This window comes from Panthera pardus, unplaced genomic scaffold, assembly GCF_024362965.1.
Source record: "Panthera pardus isolate Hobbes unplaced genomic scaffold, ASM2436296v1 HiC_scaffold_17, whole genome shotgun sequence".
In the NCBI taxonomy this organism is placed as follows: Eukaryota; Metazoa; Chordata; class Mammalia; order Carnivora; family Felidae; genus Panthera; species Panthera pardus.
The window spans coordinates 51,463,487-51,484,677 of NW_026526732.1; the positions used below are offsets into that span (position 1 = coordinate 51,463,487).

The 21,191-nt window shown below is 39.4% G+C and overlaps 1 protein-coding gene and 1 long non-coding RNA gene across 5 annotated transcripts in view; one reads left to right on the forward strand and one right to left on the reverse strand.

The window, feature by feature from the left end:
- LOC109263549 (uncharacterized) overlaps nucleotides 1-11,812 on the forward strand; it is a 38,562-nt gene extending 26,750 nt beyond the window's left edge. For 3 of the 4 annotated variants that reach the window (XR_008422922.1, XR_008422923.1, XR_002078268.2), the window contains 2 exons: nucleotides 8,842-9,011; nucleotides 10,236-11,812. This is a non-coding gene — a long non-coding RNA (uncharacterized LOC109263549). Of the gene's footprint in view, nucleotides 1-8,841; nucleotides 9,141-10,235 lie in introns of those variants that run through there. The other variant, XR_002078267.2, reaches the window with a different exon arrangement.
- SLC16A10 (solute carrier family 16 member 10) overlaps nucleotides 1-21,191 on the reverse strand; it is a 117,538-nt gene that overhangs the window by 24,826 nt on the left and 71,521 nt on the right. The window contains exons 2-3 of the mRNA XM_019443105.2: nucleotides 20,625-20,769; nucleotides 17,977-18,442 (exon numbers count right to left, since the gene is read on the reverse strand). Coding sequence (XP_019298650.1) covers nucleotides 17,977-18,442; nucleotides 20,625-20,769 — 611 coding nt within the window. The remainder of the gene's footprint in view (nucleotides 1-17,976; nucleotides 18,443-20,624; nucleotides 20,770-21,191) is intronic.

Sequence of the window (21,191 nt, forward strand, 5' to 3'; positions counted from 1 at the left end):
CTCCTGCTCATACTCTGTCTCTCTCTCTCTCTCAAAAATAAACATTAAAAAAAATTTTTTTCCCCTTAGGTTAAAAAAAAAAAAAAGGCAAAACAAAACAAAAGTCCATTCTTGACATAGCATTATTTTTTTTAATTAAAAAAAATTTTTTTTAATTTTATTTATTTTGAGACAGGGAAGGGGCAGCGAGAGAGGGAGAGAGTGAATCCCAAGCAGGCTCTGAGCTATCGGTACAGAGCTCAACACGGGGCTCCATCTCACGAACTGTGAGACCATGACCTGAGCTGAAATTAAGAGTTGAATGCTTGGGGAGCCTGGGTGGCTCAGTCGGTTAGGCATTGAACTTCGGCTCAGGTCATGATCTCACAGTTCATGGGTTTGAGCCCTGTGTTGGGCTCTGTGCTGACATCTCAGATCCTAGAGCCTGTTTCCGATTCTGTGTCTCCCTCTCTCTTTGCCCCTTCCCTGCTCGCACTCGTGTGTCTCTCTCAAAACTAAACATAAAATTTTTTTTTAAAAGAGTTGGATGCTTAACCGACTGAGCCACCCAGGCACCCTTGACATAGCATTATTTAGATCAGATCTAGATTTGGCAAAATGTTCTATTGGAATTATCAAAACCAATTTGGATTTAGATGACAGTTCATATAATCCTGCATTTTAGAAGATGGACTTCAACTTAAAATAGAAAATAAGGGCACTTGGATGGCTCAGTCAGTCAAGCGTTGGACTTCAACTCAGGTCATGATCTTGCGGTTCATGGGTTCAAGCCCCACGTTGGGCTCCATGCTGACAGCCCGGACCCTGGAGCCTGCTTCAGATTCTGTGTCTCCTGCTCTCTCTGTCCCTGTCCCACTCATGCTGTGTCTCTGTTTCTCTCTCAAAAATAAGTAAACTTAAAAAAAATTGTTTAAAAAAATCTCTAGGATTTTGAGGTAACTTGAAATTTAGTGACCCTGACAATTTCTATGCCAGATATTTCACAAATTACCAAAAATTGTTCTAGTCTTTCCTGAACAATGAAAGATGTTTAATCTGTTGGTTTATTTTAATTTTTATTCATTCTACCTAAATCCAAATTTGATTCTGAACAGTTTCCTTCTTGGAGTCTCATTCTTGGCATAGATTCAGCACTCTCTCAGATCCTTGGTTCCTGGCTAGTTTGGATGAACACCATGAACTGTGAATTTAGACAGTATCTGTCTTTGAAGGAGTTAGACTACCACCTCCCTCCCTTCTGGTAAGATGGTTCCAGAGGGCTTAGCCACTGTCCACAGTCTGCATGCATAACCAATACTTGAAAGAGCACTCTGAAAATACATTGTGGCCACAAAAGCTTTGCAGATGTGGATCCTGTTTGTGATGAATGCTCTTTTTGGGGGCATCATGTTTCCATGTTTGTATTTCTTTAGAAAAGGGGATATGTCTCCTCTCCTTCAGTCTTTGTAAGGCATACAGGGATGAGTCTTCTGTCAATTCTAAGAGTTATCTAATTGCTAACCTTCTCCCTAGTATCACATCAAAGTAAAAAAAAAAAAAAGAAAAAAAATGTATCTGAATTGTTAGGATTGAGCTTAGGTCAATTTTCTTCCCGCTGTTGTCATTTCCATATACATATTTCTGAGATTGTCTACCCCCATTTTTTTTTTCAATTTTCTTTAGAAATAAGCCTATTTCAGAGTTTTGGGGTAGGTGGAGGGGGTGTGCGATTAACAGTATTTTAAACATGTTCAGCTCTGTCTTGTGATTTTAAAGGTTTCAGGAAGAAAAAAAGCACACCCCTTTAGGAGGATAGGTAAGAAAATGGAGGCCCTGAGTGGTCTGGATTAAGGATGCCAGCATAGCAGTGAGAAACTTGTGTGACTGAGAATTGGAAGGCTGAGTTGAATTATGAGCACTACTCCTTACTGATTTTAAGATCTTGGCATCAGTTTCCTGATCTGAAACAAATACTGCACATTGGCTCACAGCATCTTTTCATGTGTCTGTTAGCCATCTGGATGTCTTCTTTGGAAAACTGTCTGTTCATGTCTTCTGCCCATTTCTTCACTGGATTATTTGTTTTTTGGGTGTTGAGTTTGATAAGTTCTTTACAGATTTTGGATACTAACCCTTTATCTGATATGTCATTTGCAAATATCTTCTCCCATTCCGTCGGTTGCCTTTTAGTTTTGCTGATTGTTTCCTTTGCTGTGCAGAGGCTTTTTATCTTGATGAGGTTCCAATAGTTCATTTTTGCATTTGTTTCCCTTGCCTCCAGAGACATGTTTAGTAAGAAGTTGCTGAGGCTGAGGTCAAAGAGGTTGCTGCCTGTTTTCTCCTGTAGGATTTTGATGGATTCCTGTCTCACATTTAGGTCTTGCATTCATTTTGAGTTTATTTTTGTGTCTGGTGTAAGAAAGTGGCCCAGGTTCATTCCACTGCATGTCACTGTCCAGTTTTCCCAACACCATTTGCTGAAGAGACTTTTTTTCCATTGGATATTTTTTCCTGCTTTGTCAAAGATTAGTTGGCCATTCATTTATAGGTCCATTTCTGCGTTCTCTATTCTGTTCCATTGATCGATGTGTCTGTTTTTGTGCCAGTACCATCCTGCTGTGATGATTACAGCTTTGTAATACAGCTCGAAGTCCAATTGTGATGCCTCCAGCTTTGGTTTTCTTTTTCAGGATTGCTTTGGCTACTCGGGGTCTTTTCTGGTTCTATACAAATTTTAGAATTGCTTATTGTAGCTCTGTGAAGAATGCTAGTGTTACTTTGGTAGGGATTGCACTGAATACGTAGATTGCTTTGGGTAGTATAGACATTTTAACAATATTTGTTCTTCCAATCCATAAGCATGGAATGCTTTTCCATTTTTCTTTGTGTCTTCTTCAATTTCTTTCATAAGCTGTCTATAGTTTTCAGCGTACAGATCTTTTACCTCTTTGGTTAGGTTTATTCATAGTATCTTATGGTTTTTGGTGCAGTTGTAAATGGGACTGACTCCTTGATTTCTCTTTCTGTTGCTTCATTATTGGTGTATAGAAATGCAACCAATTTCTGTACATTGATTTTATATCCTGTGACTTTGCTGAATTCATGGATCAGTTCTAGCAGTTTTTTGGTGGAGTCTTTTGAGTTTTCTACGTAGAACATCGTGTCATGTGAAATTTGACTTCTTCCTTGCCAATTTGTATGCCTTTTATTTTTTTATGTTGTCTGATTGCTAAGGCTAGGACTTCCAGGACTGTGTTGAACAACAGTACCATTTTTACTATTTTTTAAGTATACACTTAAGTGGCATTAAATACATTCACTCTCTCTGCAGCCATCACCACCATCCATTTCCAGAACTTCCTCATTTTCCCAGGCTGACACACTATACCCATTAAACACTAATTTCCCATTTTGCTAAAGCCCTGGCAACCACCATTCTACTTTGTTTCTATGGATGTGACTACTTTAGGTCCTCATCTAGGTGGAATCATACAGTGTTTGACCTTCTATGGCTTATTTCACTTAGCATAATGTCTTCAGGTTTCATCCATGTTGTAGCATGTGTCCCAAGCATTAACAATAGAGGCTCCTAGTAGGCAATAGGCTTGAGCAATGGAAATTGAGCAAGGCAAAAAGACCCACAGCGACCACCAAGCTGAATGCAAACAGGTTCATTAAGCAACCAACCCTAAAATAGCCATAGGCCCTAACTGACCAATAATAACCAGGCACAGCTCCTAAGATTACCAAAAAAGGGAAAAATCTAGAAGTCCCCATACTTCCTCACTCTGCCCTAGAACTGTGGCCCCTCACCACCACCTCATCACGGACAGTCTCTCCCTTTGCTGTCCTGCCTGCTGCTCCCTTGTGGGGTATTCAGTAAACTCCTATCTTTTTTGTTCTGCCTTGGATAAATTCTTTCACTGCCTGCGCCACTGACCCCCCCACCCAATTGGGATGCCCCACATTTGGTGCCCCCCCCATCCAATTGGAGCACCCCACATTAACTTTTAAAATACATATGATTTTTTAAAAAAATTACTTCCTTTATTTTTTTTTATGTTAAAAGTAAGGTATTATTTTTTTAAATTATGTGTATGGGTAGTTTTTATGAACTAGATATTTTATTTCAGAAGACAAAAGGAGGTCCTGGGTCTGACATATTACTCTAGATATGTGACAGGGTTGTTGTGAAGGTAAACATGATATCGAGCTTAGAAAGCACCCTCACGAGGAAGAGGTGGGACAGGGACAGAGTAATCCTGATCCCAGGATTGAGAATGTCCTGCAAGCTGAAGAGCATGAGCAAGAGACATGTGGCAAGACCTGTGAAAAATCCCTGCGGCAGCTCCTGAGTAAGAAATATAAAAGAAAAAACCACGTGTTCACATAAGTAGAGATACAGTTAAGTAGGGACAGGAACACCTGATTTATGTTGAGGCTATTAAAATGCCTCATAAATTCAATAATCAATATATGGTGATATTTTAAACTCCACAGATGTATGTGGGGGTCAAGAGTGGCACGGCCATCTGTTAGCCTACTTTCTGGGCTGTGGTTACCCTCAGTGATCCCAATCTTCTGGAAGCAGCTAGGAGAAGGTACAAGGCATAGGAGGTAACATCTCGCCTCAACACGGTTAACTATGTACTTCTTACCACCCATTTCCAGATCTTCCCATTACTCCACATTGAAACTAGATAAGGGTACTTTTCTATTATATAAACCTCACCCTGTCACTATATGTGCGTGATCAGAGAAAGTCTCTAAACCAGCTAATGCCTTTCCATGTAAGATGGAGATAAAACTGTTGTCACCTTCAAGGTTTATATAGTGAAGACCAAAAGAAAGAAAGAACTTAAAGAACATAAAGTGCTATTAGAATAAGAAGTAAGCATAAGTAGACAAATTAGTAGAACTCATACTTTAGCAATTCAACCAATCTATAAGCTCAGGGTGGAAATGGTCAAAAAATATTTTGAGTGCCAGGCACAGGCTAGGTGCTGGGGATGGAGCAGCAAAGAGGGGGCTCTGTCCCTACCCTTTGAAGTATCCAGTCTACTTTACCCATTTATTCTTTGCCATTTCCTGAGGTATGAAGACAATTCCCACACAGAACTCCCCAGTGTATTTTGTAGAAAAACTCAGTTTTCATCAATAAAATCAATTATGTTGTATAGTATAAGGGCTTGACAAAAATACACTATTGCTGGTTTTCAGTTAAAGTTAAAACTAGGTATTTAAAAATGCCTCTTGAGGGGCGCCTGGGTGGCTTGGTCGGTTAAGCGTCCGACTTCGGCTCAGGTCATGATCTCACGGTCCGTGGGTTCGAGCCCCGCGTCGGGCTCTGGGCTGACAGCTCAGAGCCTGGAGCCTATTTCAGATTCTGTGTCTCCCTCTCTCTCTGCCCCTCCCCTGTTCATGCTCTGTCTCTCTCTGTCTCAAAAATAAATAAATGTTAAAAAAAAAAATTTAAAAAAAAATGTCTGTGGATTTTTTTTTCTCCCCCACAATTTCAAAAGCTCTTAGCAGTTTGGAACCTACATTCTAGGGATAATTTTCGTACTGAATATAAATTATGCATCACTCCTAAAAACTAATTGAATTACCTATACACACTTGTCTTTGTCTAAATATAATTTGGAATACATGATAACTTATTGTCTTACTAAAAGCAGCAGCTCTACCTTAGTTTACTTCTTTGTAAATGATCAGTATTCTGTCCTGTCAAGTTCCTATGTTAGCATATTACAGTTTGGAAGAGAAAAAAAACACACACACACAAAAGAAACTAAAAAGCAGACAAACAAACCAAACCCAACTAGCTTGTTTTGATGAGAGTGTTCTGTAGTTCTTTAACTTCTGCCATTAATGAAGTAGAAGCGCCCGAAGTAAAGATCCTTATTCATCTTCAGTAGGAGAATACTGGTGAATACTGCCTAAGGCACAAAACTGATAAGTGAGCAAATTTTCACTAACCTGAGTGGTCAAATTGCAGCAGATGTTGAGATCTGCAGGGAAATAAGTGCAAGGTTAGAAGGGCAAGAAAAGCAGAGACACCATTGGAAAAAATCTGGAAGAAGAGGAGATAAAGTGAAGGAGAGAAGATGTCTCATCATTAATGTAATAACCACAAGGACTGAGGAAGAGTAGTGTAGTTTTAGAAAATATACATAGTGAGTAAAGTATCTGAAGAAAAAGCAATCGTTGGGCCCTATGCAAGATTTTAAAATTTTCAACATGCAGATTTCAATATAATACACCGGATAAAAAGTTGGCTAAAAAAAGTCATCAATCATTGGCTGGCCTTAAAGATAGAAACTAGAGGGATTCTATGTCCTAGGCTTCCCAAGGGCAATAGGAAGCAATCTTGCTTTTATATTTATTCTCTAATTTACTGTCACCTCAAAGTTGTCGCTGAAGTGACCTTCCACCATTACCTTTCATCTCTTTTTATTTTCCTCAAAGAAAACATCACTATTTGAAAACTACCTTGTTTATGTGTTTATGTGTGTACTTATCTATCAAGCTGTTCTCACCACTGCATCCCCACACCTAGAATGCTAATGGCACCCAGCAGGTACCCAGTATTTGTCAAATGAATGAATGCTTGAATCTGTTCAACTGAGCTGTAATTAGAGGAAGCCACACACATGCAAGGGAAAAAAAAAAAAAACTGGCAGAATAATGGGAATAACCTATTCTAATTCTAGTAACACCCCTTCCACTACTGTGCTACCTTGAGCAAATAAAACCTCTGATCCTCAAGGTTCTTAATCTATTCAACATCAGTACTGCTTTCCTCCCAAAAGGTTGCTGTGAGAACTGAATCAAAAAGCGTATGTTTGTGGGGCACCTGGCTGGCTCAGTTGGTAGAGCTTATGACTCTTGATCTCAGGGTCATGAGTTCAAGCCCCATGTTGGGTTGTAGAGATTGCTTAATAAATGGAAATTTTAAAAAAGCCTCTTAAGAGAAAATACATTTACAGTACTATACTCTATTTATTGAAAAACATCTGTGTATAAATGGACCCACACAGTTCAAACCCATGTTGTTCAAGGGTCAAATGTAATTTTTGTTTTATTTTTCATTTTAAAACAGGCTTATAAATTTGACACAAGAATATCTCTTTACATTTCTTGTGAGTTTTTTTGTTATGTGGTCTGTTATGTGGCCCTTCTCTTAACAATTTTCTTAATATTTTCTCTAGCTTATTTTATTGTAAGAATACATTATATAACACATGTAACATATAATATGTCTTAACTGGCTGCTTATTATCAGTAAAGCTTCCTGTCAATGGTGGGCTATTAGTAGTAAAGTTTTGGAGAAGCCAAAAGTTATCTGCAGATTTCTGACCGCATGGGGGTCCAGTACCCCTAACCCCTGCATTGGTCAAATGTCAGCTGTACTTAAATTAGAAAACTTGGGGTTGCCTGGGTGGCTCAGTCAGTTAAGTGTCCAACTTTGGCTCAGGTCATTATCTTGTGGTCAGTGAGTTTGAGCCCCACATCGGGCTCTGTGCCGACAGCTCAGAGACTGCAGCCTGCTTCTGATTCTGTGTCTCCCTCTCTGTCTGCCACCTCCCCCCACCCAACCCCCACGCTCACGTGTGTGCTCTCTCTCACAAAAAATAAACATTAAAAAAAGTTTTTTTAAAGGAAAATTTGGTGGAAAAACAATGTGATTACTTTTTATTCTGCAAAGTACCAAAACATTCTGCATAGCTAATAAATGTCAAAGTAACAATCAACATAAAGATAATTAGAATAAACCAAAACCAAGAATAAAAGAAGGAAGAAAATTAAAATGTTAGCCCGTAGTATTTAGTCTCTATTGTTTTAGCCTCTAGACTAAAAACAAAATTCAAATATTAACTCCATATCAGCAATCTGATTATAGTGCAAGCAAGACTGACAGGGAAACTCTTCAGATTATACAATTCCATCGTAAATCAGTTTTAAAATGTTTCCAAAGCACAGCAACCGTCACCCACATGGCTGTAATGAGCCCCAAGGCTTTTCTCCTGTCAGAACCTTACCGTGATCAGTGATCAATGCAGCAGGAGAGATCAGCTCAGCAGCCCAGTCCTGGCCCAAAGCACAATAACCTTTGGTTTATAAGGATCCTACTGTGAAGTCTGCATTCTCTGCACTCTCTGGGCTCAACAACCTCGACCCTGAGCTCCAAATAGATCAGCAAAAGAAAAAATAAAACAAAACCAGGATAACTGCCATTGGCAACTTTGAAGAACTGAAATGTGTCAAAATGGCAAAGGAACCCTGGACTAGGAAATGAATCCTATGAGTTGACTAGGGTTACATTTCGTGAGAAAACTATGTCATTCCTCTAAAAATTCTGTTTCTGGGGCACCTGGGTGGCTCAGTCGGTTAAGCGTCTGACTTTGGCTCAGGTCATGATCTCACGGTCTGTGAGTTTGAGCCCTGTGTCGGGCTCTGTGCTGACAGCTCAGAGCCTGGAGCCTGCTTCCAATTCTGTGTCTCCCTCTCTCTCTCTCCCACCACTTACACTCTGTCTCCCTCTCTCAAAAATAAATAAACGTTAAAAAAAAAAAAAAAAAAACTAAAAAAAATTTTTTTAATAAATAAAAATAAATAAATAAAAATTCTATTTCTACTATATACACATTTATATTTTAGGCTATAATAGGCATCCACTTATTTTCTATGGATACTCCTGGATGTTATTACAGTGGTTCTGCAGCTTTATAACGATGTGACTTTTGGCAAGCAACTTAACCTTTCTGTGCTTTAGTTCCTTTACCAGTCTCATTAAAAAAGTGCAACTAAATCACCCATATGATGCCTTTCAACTCGTAAATGACTGTTATATCTTTGCAGGTACATAAATATCTTATTTAAAAGTCACACTCTTCAGAGGAGCCAGGCTCAAGCCCTGGCCATACCAGCTACCAGCCTTGCATGATTGCCTATCTCACAGTGTGGCCCTGAGACTCCAGTGAAAGATAACGTTTGTGGGAAATTCTTGTATGTCAAACGTCAATAAAAATGTGGGAAATCAGTAAATGTTGCATTTGTTTAAGAAACTGGTGGTTTTAAGCAAATCCTTCCATGGCCGTGAGGACTGGACACGCTGAATCCTAAACCACATGCTCGGGAGCTCTGGACGCGGCAGCTGTTCCTGCCATGTTACTCCAAGAATGAATCTGTTCAATTAGACATGGGTGCAGACACAGCTGGCCTGTGGACCTGCACACCAGCTGTCCATGTTTGCAGTTCTGCCTCCACATGGCAGGCACTGCCTACCAGTAAATGGGCTTTTCTCCAGTTTGTTACAAAGGAATATAAACTTCCTGATTATGAGTGAGCTGTAAAAAACTAGATACAGATAACGGGGACAGAAAGCAGGAAAAGCAAAGGGGAAATGGACAGTGGCATGGGCAGTCCGGGGACTAATACATAAGAGATGTGCATCCCTCAAACTTGCTTTGGGCACTAAAGACTCTTCCCTTCAGGACAAATAATATAACTAAGGCCTATTCTGCTCTGTAATCCTGGAGTTAGTGTCTACAATGGCTTCTCCAAAAGAGATGCTCCAGAATTTGGAGATAAGGATAAATTAGCAGAAATGTACTCTCAATGGATCAGACAACTCTGTCCACCTGCCAGAATCACCCAGTAAATATGGGGTAAAGCCAATGTCCAAGTATAGCCTCACAAAGGGAAGATTCAAATAATATTCAAATAAGGGAAGATTCAAATAATATTTTTATTTCTATTCATCTTCTAATTGATATAAAAACCACAATAGGACGCTCACCAGCTAATTTAGGTCCTTCAAACTTCAACAAACTTTAATTTGATACTAATCCAACCAATTGAGGGATAAGCAAATATCCACATAATGGTTAAATTTTGAAATTATTCAAAAGTATATTTTAACAAATAAAACCTGAGATACTTAAAAACAAAACAAAAACCCTGGTGACATTAGACATTAACAAGAGAGAGGGAACAGCTTTCCAACACCAGGACTCTTTAGGGCCTTCTCAGGACACTAATGATCAGTGATGGGCGGATACTTTATAACTCTAAAATATAAGCAATTTACTTTTTTTCCATTTTCCTGTAATAGTACTTATGTTAACCAAAAGAGGCCGGATCTTGTAAATTTTTACATTTGTCCATTTTTTTCTTCTGCTATGCTTAATGTTTATTGTAGAACTCAAAACCTAATGCAAAACTGTGTATATTCCCTATTCTGCTTGTCACAGGTTGTGAAAAGCGATTCAGTTTTCTCATACTGACAATGTAGTAGAGATGAGAAGAGTTGACGTACAGCTGGAAATACGGTTACATGACACCCTCTCCTTTACATCACATCAGAACAGAGAAGCCTGTTTCCTCCACAGTCCTGTCCATGGCTGCACAGCAGGCTCTGAGAGCTGCACTGGCCCAGCAATGCCTCTGTTCTTAGTTCTGAGAATGGAAGGGAAACTTCCAAGGCAAAGGAAACTTGGCCTGATAACAGGCAGCACTCCATCTGTGGGGTGACTTGATGAAGGGATAGCAGACTCTTTCATAAAAAGAACATGAGACTTAGACTCCAACACTTGGGTTCAAATCCCAGCTCTGAGCATAACTCAGTGAGTGACGTTGAACTCAGCACAGTCATTTCCTTAGCCCTAACTTTGTAATTAATTATTACACTTGATACACTCATCCTTGTGATGGTTATGTGAGATTTTGTGAAAATGCCTGATACATTATGGATTCTCCCTGAATCTCCCTCTGAGGAAGCCTCAAACTGATGAAAGCATGTATGCTGTTCTCGTTTGCATGGCTCAGCACCCTGAGGTCTGGTTTACAGAATTCCTGCTTTCACAATATGAAGAGAAGGGCCCTGGCCAGTGAGGTCTAACAGTGACATTTCTGTATTGGCCCATGAGAACATCTGGCATTAATCAAAGCTATAAAATGTCTCTTGAGGTACTATATGCCCTGTTTATTGGCATATTGGTCTCAAAATTTCACTCCTAGTTTAAAAATATAAATTGTTTGTCCCCAATTACCACTGGACTTGGTGTCCACTTAATTGTCCTGTCAGCATTCAAATGACCGTGTCTTTGATCACAGTATCAGATACACGGGTCTTTCTACAGATCAAAGTTTCTTTTGAGAACAATTACTTTCTGACACAAAACTGACACATTCCTATCTTATCATAAAGTTTTGAAAACAGGCTAATCAACACATATATTGCAGATTACGACACGAGTCAGTCATCTTCTCCCTGATAGAGAACTATGTGGGTCGAAAGCTTAAACACTAAAACTCAACCCCACTACCATGTTCTAGAGTCAAAGAACACAGGTACTAAATAGCTGCTTTTCAAGATGAGTAGTGGTGGAGAGATGTGAAAGTAATTAAAACTAAATCATGATCCTCGTATTGAGGATGGAGCACTTCATGTTACCTAGAAAAGTTACATTATCATTGTCATTCTTAGGCATTTATCAGTCATCTGACTGACGTGGCCCTGTGTCTTGCCAAAGTTACGTAGACCTGTGGTCAGACTATGGCTCCTGCATGCAACCCTGTTCCAACACACAGCACCCAAGGCTTTTTAAGATTTTCGGTCACTACACAGTAGGGCAGACACCAACTGTCTAGCTTTCCTAGTTAATGGGGATGGCTACCAAGCGTTCCTATTCTCTCCTTCCACATACTTACAGTAGTGACAAAGACACAGAAATTCCTCCTATTTATCAAGTTATAATTTCAACATAATGCATATAAAGATGTGGGTCAGGGAAAAACACATAAATTACTTTCTCTGTTAAAATATGGCACTTGGAGTGGTGCCTGGGTGGCTCAGTCGGTTGGGCGTCCAATTTCGGCTCAGGTCATGATCTCGCAGTTCGTGAGTTCGAGCCCCGTGTCGGGCCCTGTGTTGACAGCTCAGAGCCTGGAGCCTGCCTCCGATTCTGGGTCTCCTTCCTTCTCTCTCCGCTCCTCCCCCTCTAGCATTCTGTCTGTCTCTCAAAAATAAATAAAAAACATTACAAAAAAAATTTTTTTGAACCAAATTAAAGATGGCACTGGGGTACCTGAGTGGCTCAGTCAGTTGAGCGTCCAAATCTGGATTTTGGCTCAGGTCATGATCTCATGGTTTGTAAGTTCAAGCCCCGCTTTCGGCTCTGCGCTGACAGTGCAGAGCCTGCTTGAGATTCTGTCTCTCCCCTTCTCTCTGCCCCTCCCCCCACTTGTTTTCTCTCTCTTTTTCTCTCTCAAATAAACTTTAAAAAAAGATGGCATGAGTGTTAATTATTCTGAAGTTTGCTGAGTTTGAGTTATTAACTGTTTAATGAATATGAATACTATCATGTCCTATAAAATGAGAAAAATATATAAACGTATGTGAAAAATCATTATGGCATCAAATAGGGAATTTTAAAGATCAAAATGGTGAGAAAATGAATTGCTTATATAATGTCGCTTTAGACTTATATATTCAGTCACTGGACAAATACTTAAGCACCCAATGTGCTTTGTGCTAGGTGTCTAGGATCTATCGCTGAACAAAACAAAAAAGACCCTTGGCTTCATGAGGTTTATATTCTAGCAGATACATATATACAGATAGCCAAAAATAATCATAATAATTAAATTATGTAATATGTTAGAAGGTATTGGGTGCTATGAAAAAAGGAAAAGCAGTGTGAGGGTGTTTGGAAATGCTGTGGAGGGGAGAAGGAAGGAGGGAGTTGTAACCAGGTGGTCAGGGTATGTCTCATTAAAAGGTGAAGAGCGGGACGCTGGCTGGCTCAGTTGGAGGAACGCGCGACTCTTGATCTCAGGGTTGTGGGTTCGAGCCGCATGATGGGTATAGAAATTATTTAAAAATAAAATCTTAAAAAAAAAGGGTAAATAACGAAAAGGACAGTGTGGCAGGAGCAGAGTGAGCAAGGGGGGCAAAGATACAAGATGAGATCAGAGAGGCAGGAGGGGCCAGATCATGGAGTACCTTGTAGGCCACTATAAGGACATTAGTTTTTACTCTCAAAGAAATGGAGAGCCATTGAAGGATTCTGAGCAGAGTGAATTATGTATTGAAGGAACCCTGGTGGCTTCTGTGTACAGAACAGACTGCAGCAGGCAGGGAAGGTAGCAGGGAAACCAGTTGTGAGGCAACCGCAGTGATCCAGGCTGGGGATGTTGGCCTGGTCTAAGGTGTAGTAGTGAGGATAATGAAAGGTGGCCAGATCCTGGATATATTTTGAAAGGAGAACCACCAGCATTTCCAGACCGGATCAGGAGTGTAATATGAAAGAAAGAAGAGCCAAGGATGACTCCAAGGTTTGGGGCCCAATCACTTAGAAAGATGAAATTGCCATCTCCTGAGATGGAGACTGCTGGGGGGCAGAGAAGTTTTGTGAGGGGGTAAGATCAGGACTTTAGGGTTGGACATATTAAATCTCAAACAGGTAGCAGTTATTCAAGTGGAGATACTAAGTAGGCAGTTGGTTCTCAAAGCCCGGCAGAGTATTCAGGAAAGAGGTCTGGGTGAGAAATACAAATTTAGAGTCCCTGGCATAGATAAGATGTTTGAACTCTGGAGACTGGAAGAAACCACCAATGGAATGAGTAGATAAAAAGATCAGGGACAGGCCCTGGAACACACTGATATGAAGAGTCAGGGTGGAAAAGGAACCAGCAAAGAAACTAAAGAGTGATGGAGAAGTAGGACGAAAACTAAGAGTGTTATACTTTTGGAAGCTAAGAACTGGATAAGGAGAAACCATAAATATGTAGCCCAGAAAATAACATAAAACAACTCTCAGGCAAAAGGGACAAATAATAAAAACTGAAGCAGCTGCCAATAGGAATGTTTATTTAGAAAGTTAGGCCTCACTTAAACTGATCTAGAAGATTTGTACCCTCACAGTGGAGACTGTAAGTGGGTAGGCCTAAAAGAGAAATCATTTGACAGCTTTCAGGAAACAATAGGATTCCTCATCTTTAAAAGTCAACTACTGGGGCACCTGGGTGGCTCAGTCGGTTGGGCGTCTGACTTCAGCTCAAAGGGTCATGATTTCGCTGTCTGTGAGTTCAAGCCCTGCATCGGGCTCTGTGCTGACAGCTGGGAGCCTGAAGCCTGTTTCAGATTCTGTGTCTCCCTCTCTCTCTGCCCCTCCCCCGCTTGTGCTCTGTCTCTGTCAAAAATAAACGTTAAAAAAATAAAGAAATAAAAGTCAACTACTAAAAGAGAAAACCTCCAACCCTGCTTCAAGAGCAAGACTGACACAGAGCGTGCATATTTTCTCTCAAGTCTCGTGTACAGCCTAGCAGGTAAAAATCTTAAGAGTTTTTAACCTAACCACTTCATTGTACTTCTGGATCTTCAAAGAAGACCTAGATAAATTAATTCCCTGCTTGATTAGGGATCTGAATTTAACACCAACCTCAAGCTCAAGGGCCAACTCCAATCCTGGGAAGCTTTTACTAAGCCCTTTTCCAAATGGGTATCATCTCTCTCCTTTGACTCTTCTATAGCCCTCACTTAAAGCCACTCAATCAGCAATCACATTGTCTTTAAATTAATTCTCATTTTTATACCAGGACTGGATAGATGCTTTACATACATTTTTTTTCTAATCCTTACAACTCTACACAATTGGGTTTATCCCTATTTTATAGATGAAGAAACTGATGCTCACAGGAATTACTCAAGGTCATGCAACTAGTTAGGGACAAAACCCAGATGTGTCTTACTGCAGAGCCCTTACCTTGACCCAATATACACTACTGCTTCTGGAATAGAAATGCCACACCAGTAATTACTAGTAACTATTTCTGTGACCCTAGACAAGTTTTTAAATCTCTTGGTGATTTGAAATCACAGTGAAATGAAGATGTTGCATCACAAGTACTCCCTGTTGTGAAGATGAAATAAGATAATATATGTAAAAGTTGTAAACTATATAACAGCTCTTATTATTATATTTACTAGATTTTATCCTCCTTCGACAGGTTCTTATACCTCCTGTGTATTCCCTTCAATACACAACAGAGGGTTTAATGTGAATTGAATATCATCTACTTGTATTTGGAAAGATGTAAGACACTTTTTCCTCCTCTAAGGGGAAGGCTGGATCCATGAAGCCTGGATTAAGCAAGTATCCACAATCCAAACCTTAATTTACAACACGAGCAAGGAACTTGGTGCACCCATTAAACACGAGACTTCAACAGGCTGCATGGCAACAGCCCGCAACTGTCTGGTGTTTCCTCTCCAACACAGCTTTTAGTGTTATAACTGTTCGACAATGCGAAAAATCACAAATGAAAAATATCAATACATTTTCTAAGAAAACATGCCTGGAAGGAAGGAGAGCAGAAAAAAGACCTGGTTTGTTATTGGAGTTAACAGAGACCCTATTGTTTTGTGTACTACCTGATTTACAGCCTCCTGATGACAATAATATCTAGAATACCATCTAACTCATCACTCACTATGAAATTTGATTTACTTTAAGGTTAGAGAGGGAGGGAGCTAAAACATAAGAGACTCTTAAAAACTGAGAATAAACTGAGGGTTGATGGGGGGGTGGGAGGGCAAGGAGGGTAGGTGATGGGTTCTGAGGAGGGCACCTGTTGGGATGAGCACTGGGTGTTGTATGGAAACCAATTTGACAATAAATTTCATATAAAAAAAAGAGAAAAAGACCAATAATATATTTATTAAATTTCCTTAGGCATACTCACTTCACTTAACATCTTTGAATATGAAGAAGTCACTTAACATCTTTGCTAATGATGGATCTGTTTTCCAACCTACACAGTAAGGACTAATATTATTTTGCCTATGTCACAGGTTTTTTGTAAAGGTCAGATGAAAGAACATATGTAAAATTAATTTACAAATTATAAATGTTACAAGAATAACTAGACAGTCACCCACCACTTGCCCTTTGGTAAATGTCTGGTATTAACAAAACAGGGGTGCCTGGGTGGCTCAGTTGGTTAAACGTCTGACTTCAGCTCAGGTCATGATCTCACAGCTCATGGGTTGGAGCCCTGCATCAGGCTCTGTGCTGACAGCTCAGAGCCTGGAACCTGCTTCAGATTCTGTGTCTCCCTCTTTCTCTGCCCCTTGCCTGCCCACACTCTGCCTCTCTCTCTCAAAAATAAACATTAAAAAAAAAATCAGTCATAAGTTGCAGACAACCTTTATTTAAAAAAAAAAAAAAAAACTGATACTGATTTCTCTGTGTGAGCTCAATTTGTAGTACCTAAGAGAATTTTTAAGTTTTTTTAATGTTTATTTATTTCAGAGAGAGAGAAAGAGTGTGACCAGGGGAGAGGCAGAGAGAGAAGGAGACACAGAATCCAAAGCAGGCTCCAGGCTCTGAGAAGTCAGCACAGAGCCCGACACAGGGGCTCGAACTCATGAACCATGAGGTCATGACCTGAGCTGAAGTCGGATGCTTAACTGACTGAGCCACCCAGGCACCCCCCTAAGAGAATTTCTTTTAAAAAATCCATTCATCTTTGAAAAGGACACCACAAATGTTTTAACTCTAGAAGCTATAGAAGAGATGGTAAAGTAGATCCTCCCACAACAGATCCATATTCCGACAACAACAAAAAAGCTTCAGATGGTTCAGATATGCCTTCCTAAAAGGGTAAAAATGGACTGTGAAGTCAGAATGTAGCCACATACTAAAAAAAAAAAAAAAAAAAAAAAGATGTAGTCACACACTACATATGTGACAGGTGTCACATACGAGGTCATTTTATCTACTACCTCAGTCTCTGCAAAATGCCGAGTGACTCAGAGTACTAAAAACCAGTCCTTTTCCCTGCCTCCCATTGGTTACCCCAGTGCTTCTTCAACACCTCTGGCAAAACAGGAATTAGGAGAATAGAGAAATCAAAATTAGTTCTAGATCCAGAACTGCTTACCATTTCTCTTCCTGTTTCCTTGACTTAATTCTTTTCTGGACTAAGCATAGGAACCCACAAAGGACTGATGTCATAGCTTACAAGCTGACCGCTTGAGCCCAAAAATCCTTGAGCTGTGTTACCAACTTCCACCAAAACTTTAATGAAAAGTTACACAAATATCCAAAAGTAGACTAAGAGCTAGAAAAGATCCAAGTTCTTACACAGTATACATACCACAGAAGAATGTACCTTTGCATCATTTTGCTTGTCACTTATCAACTATGTTGAACTATAAATATATTTTTAGCCACAATAGCAAGAAAAAAGGAAGGGACGTAATAAGCACTTTAGAGCAAATTTTGCCAGGGGCAGATACTTTAGACACTGCCTATATTTGTTTCAGTATAAAGAGGCTTAAATTTGCCTTTGTGATAGAAATAAACAAAATAAATTGCTTGAGTACTTGAATTCTAAATCTCCTGTGAAATCCTTGCCCTCCCCTCATTTGAAATTGCTAACTAACATTTCTCAAATAATCCTCTGAATAAAATCCCCACTTTCCCAGAAGTATCCCACAAGTAGGTGTAATGCTTCTTCGTGTCAAGACCATTTGGCCTTTACAGCCTACCTAATTTCTGTACCATTCTGTCAAAAAATAATTTATTGATGTGGGCAAAATCATTGCCCCATCTTTGTCCCTGATTATGATTTGTAAGCTACTTAAAGAAAAAGTGACCAACTAAGTTCTTTGTATTGATGACATTTGTTCCGGTATTTTAGCCTTCCTTTTTTTTTTTTTTTTTTTTTAAAGTTTTTTTTTTCCATTTTTTACGGTTTGGCAATTTTTTAAATTCCAAAAGCACACCACGAAACCTATCCTCTATTTAATGATCTGATGGATGTGTTGCCCTTGTCTTAAGGGACCTTGAATTTCAAGAGTCCCTGAATTACAACCAGGATAATGTTTAAGACCAACCTCAACGTGATCTATCTTGCTCTTCTAAGAAATTTTCCTGTATGAAATAACAATACCCGTTACCAGCAAAGCCGGAGAAGCATACTCACCAAGTGAACATAAGGCACAAAGTATCCAAAAAGTGCAAGCGGTATTCCAACTGCCCAAACCGCATAGGCTGTCACCTTGAAGAGGGCAAAATTGAAAAATTTTTTTGGAGGACTAAACTTCCTCCTGGAAAAGAGGGAGAATCTGTTGTTGCCTCCTTTGGTTCCACCCTCTTTATCTTTGGCACTTGGAGCAAGAGGTCGGTATGTAAAGCTAGCCAGAAAGAGAACAAACATGAAGATGCAGAGGACCCTCAGTGTGTGAAAGAGGCCCACGGTGTCGGTCAGAACCCTTAAAAGGAAAGGCAGCAAAATTGTGAAGATGCTGCTGCCGGCGGTCACAATGCCATTCACCAGTCCAAGGCGCTTCTTGAAATAGTGTCCCAAAATGACCAGCGAAGGCTGGTATGCAAAGGAGCAGCCACAAGCAAATATGATTCCATAGGTAAGGTACAGAGGCTCGATGGAGCTGTGGGGAGATGAAACAGAGAGAAAGCAGCTTTCATTATTTTTATCAAGTGCTTGGTAGAATAAAACCTTCTAGTAAGAGTGGGTTTTAGCTCTTCAACCGATTTTACACAAATAAAAATTTAACAGAAAGAGGTGAAAAACTCAACAAGCTAAGAATATGACACTAAAAATATTTTCACGTCATCTGAATGGATAATAAAATGCCTCAACTATGTGAAAAATGACCATTAAGGCCATCAGTGATTTTGTTCCTCTTCCTCTTTTCATGGATTTCAGGTGAACCGTGCAGCACTCAGTCAGAACTGTTGTGCTCTCCACAACTCAGAAAGGACAGTGCCAGGAAGGGCTTCAGTAAAATGACAGTGATTAAACTAACGAACAAAAAAAACCTAGTCTCAATAAAAGCTTTTGAAAATTATAATTTTACTACAAAAACTCATTATTTTATTGAGACTTCCCAGACACTTACTAAGCAATCTATTCAAGGGAAAAGCTGCATTTGATATTTTCTCCCCAAAGTTATTTCAGAAACATTTGCACAGAGAAGCAGTTGTGTCTCATTTCTGCTGGCCTAACGGCTGTGGACCAACCTTCGCCCCTGTACTGCACGGCTCTCAGCATTGTGCAAGACAGCAAAAGACCATGTTCTGACTGCCGGAAGACGAGGGGAAGTGTGTTATTAGTGATCCCACCTTGTAAGTTTTAAGGCCACGTATGCCTCAAAACAATAATAAAGGATTAAGAATCGTATAGTTTAACCAAATAACTTAATTACATATCTCTTAGGAACATCAAGGATATTATTACATTCTTTGAAGCAATTAAGGTAAGGAGTAAAAGAATACTAAATTTTTTTCTTTTTGAAAAGCCCAATTCAAAAGGCTGTATCTCAGTAGCAAAGGCAAATTATTTATTAGAAACTAAGACAGATAAAGTTGGTTAATAATTAAAATTTGAACAATAACACCAGTCTAGCAATATGCTAAGGTAATCATAAGGAACTCTAGAATCTGATAAAATCAAGGCATGTTGGCAATCTTCTCTGAGATGCCCTTCCCCCATTATTAGTCCACAGCAAGCACAATCTCCAAATGAGGCTCAAGAGTCACTCCTAGGTTTTCCCAGGTTAATTTTACTTCACTCTGATCACCCTCTACTCAATCTCCACTCTATTCCATAAACATATATTCAGCAGCCATAGGTTCCAGGTACTTGACGAAAAAAATATTAAACATGTAAAAAACACCCTATTCATAATCTTTGTGAAACAAGACATCTACCCAAACAATATAGAACAAAATACTTCATTCATTCTGCCTCAGTGCCTCAGTTTTTCCACATAAGTAGTTTTCAAGATAACTGCAACTTACTTCTTAAGGTGCTATTTTTATTTAACAATTTTAAAGGAAAAATCTAAATCCACTGTACATTTCTCTTTTTCAAAGCATATATTAAAAACAGTATTGACAACACGGTACAATCATGGACACCTGTATCTATACAATATGTCACAGTACTGTAAATCTGTCAGTTGGAAAACCTGAGAGCCATGGATATAAACTGGAAACATCCTCTTGGGCACTATTTTAAATACTAAGTGCTGCGTGATATTAAGCTTTGTATGTCTCCTACAGAGTAAAGCGCATAAGCACAAATGATGGCATTTTCAATGCTGCTCAGCATCTTTCACTTCTAAATTTTCACCTCAGTAACAGCTGGTTCAAATCGTTGAAGTTTGACAACTGGAAAAGTGCAGTGTACATCAGTAAATATCAACCATGTGGGTAAAGAGGATCCCGAGAAGGGATGTGATGTGACCTGGAGTTGCCAGAGAAGGCTTTCCTAAGAAAGCTGAACTTGAACTATAGGAAAGTGAGTCCATTGTTCGACACCTGGAATTTATACCACGTGACCCCTCGCTCCCCTTACAGCTTGATAGCTTTTGATCAGTGGGTTAAAAAAAATGCAACTGAATAAAAAATATGAGAGAGGTACAAACAAAAGCATTCAAATTATGAAGCTCTGACTTGCTGCCATGGATAACACTGTGTAAGTCATAGTGCTTAAAGCTTACGCAATGAAAAGAGGATTTTTTCCTTGTAAACAGCAAAGTTTCTGAAAGCACAACTTTATGGTATCTAACAGTTCTTGAAAAGCAGCATGAAGAACCAAGTCCTTACCTTACAAAAGAACTGGACAGGAGTCCAATGAATCCAACAGCAGCACCCACAACAGCTGTCTTCTGACAACCAAACGTGTCTGTGAAGACGCTGGCTATTGGGCAGCAAAAGAAAATCATCCCCATGGACAGAGAACTTACCCACGCTGTAAAAGAGGGACAAAAGGGACATTATGTTATGGCAAACTGCGTCTGTAGTTATCCCATAGGATATATAATATAAATTTAGAATAACATTAGTGCAAAAAAGCTACTACTTTTTTGGAATGGGAAGAAATTGGAATAAATTAGAAACAGATCTGAATCACAGCCCAAAGGACTGGCCAATACTAATTATAACTGGCACAGCAATTATTTGTGTTTAACTGAATTCTTAGTTTGTTTCCGTAATCAAATCAAACACTCTTCTATGACCCAAACTCTATTAATCTCTAACCTGGTATCTATGGTTTTAAGCAACTTCTAGTCTATGGAAAGAAAGTCATTAAAAAAAAATTAGATACATTTACTAATGCATGCTTAGGTGGTCAAACTGCGAAGAAATGATGACCACTGGAAGTCAGGATAG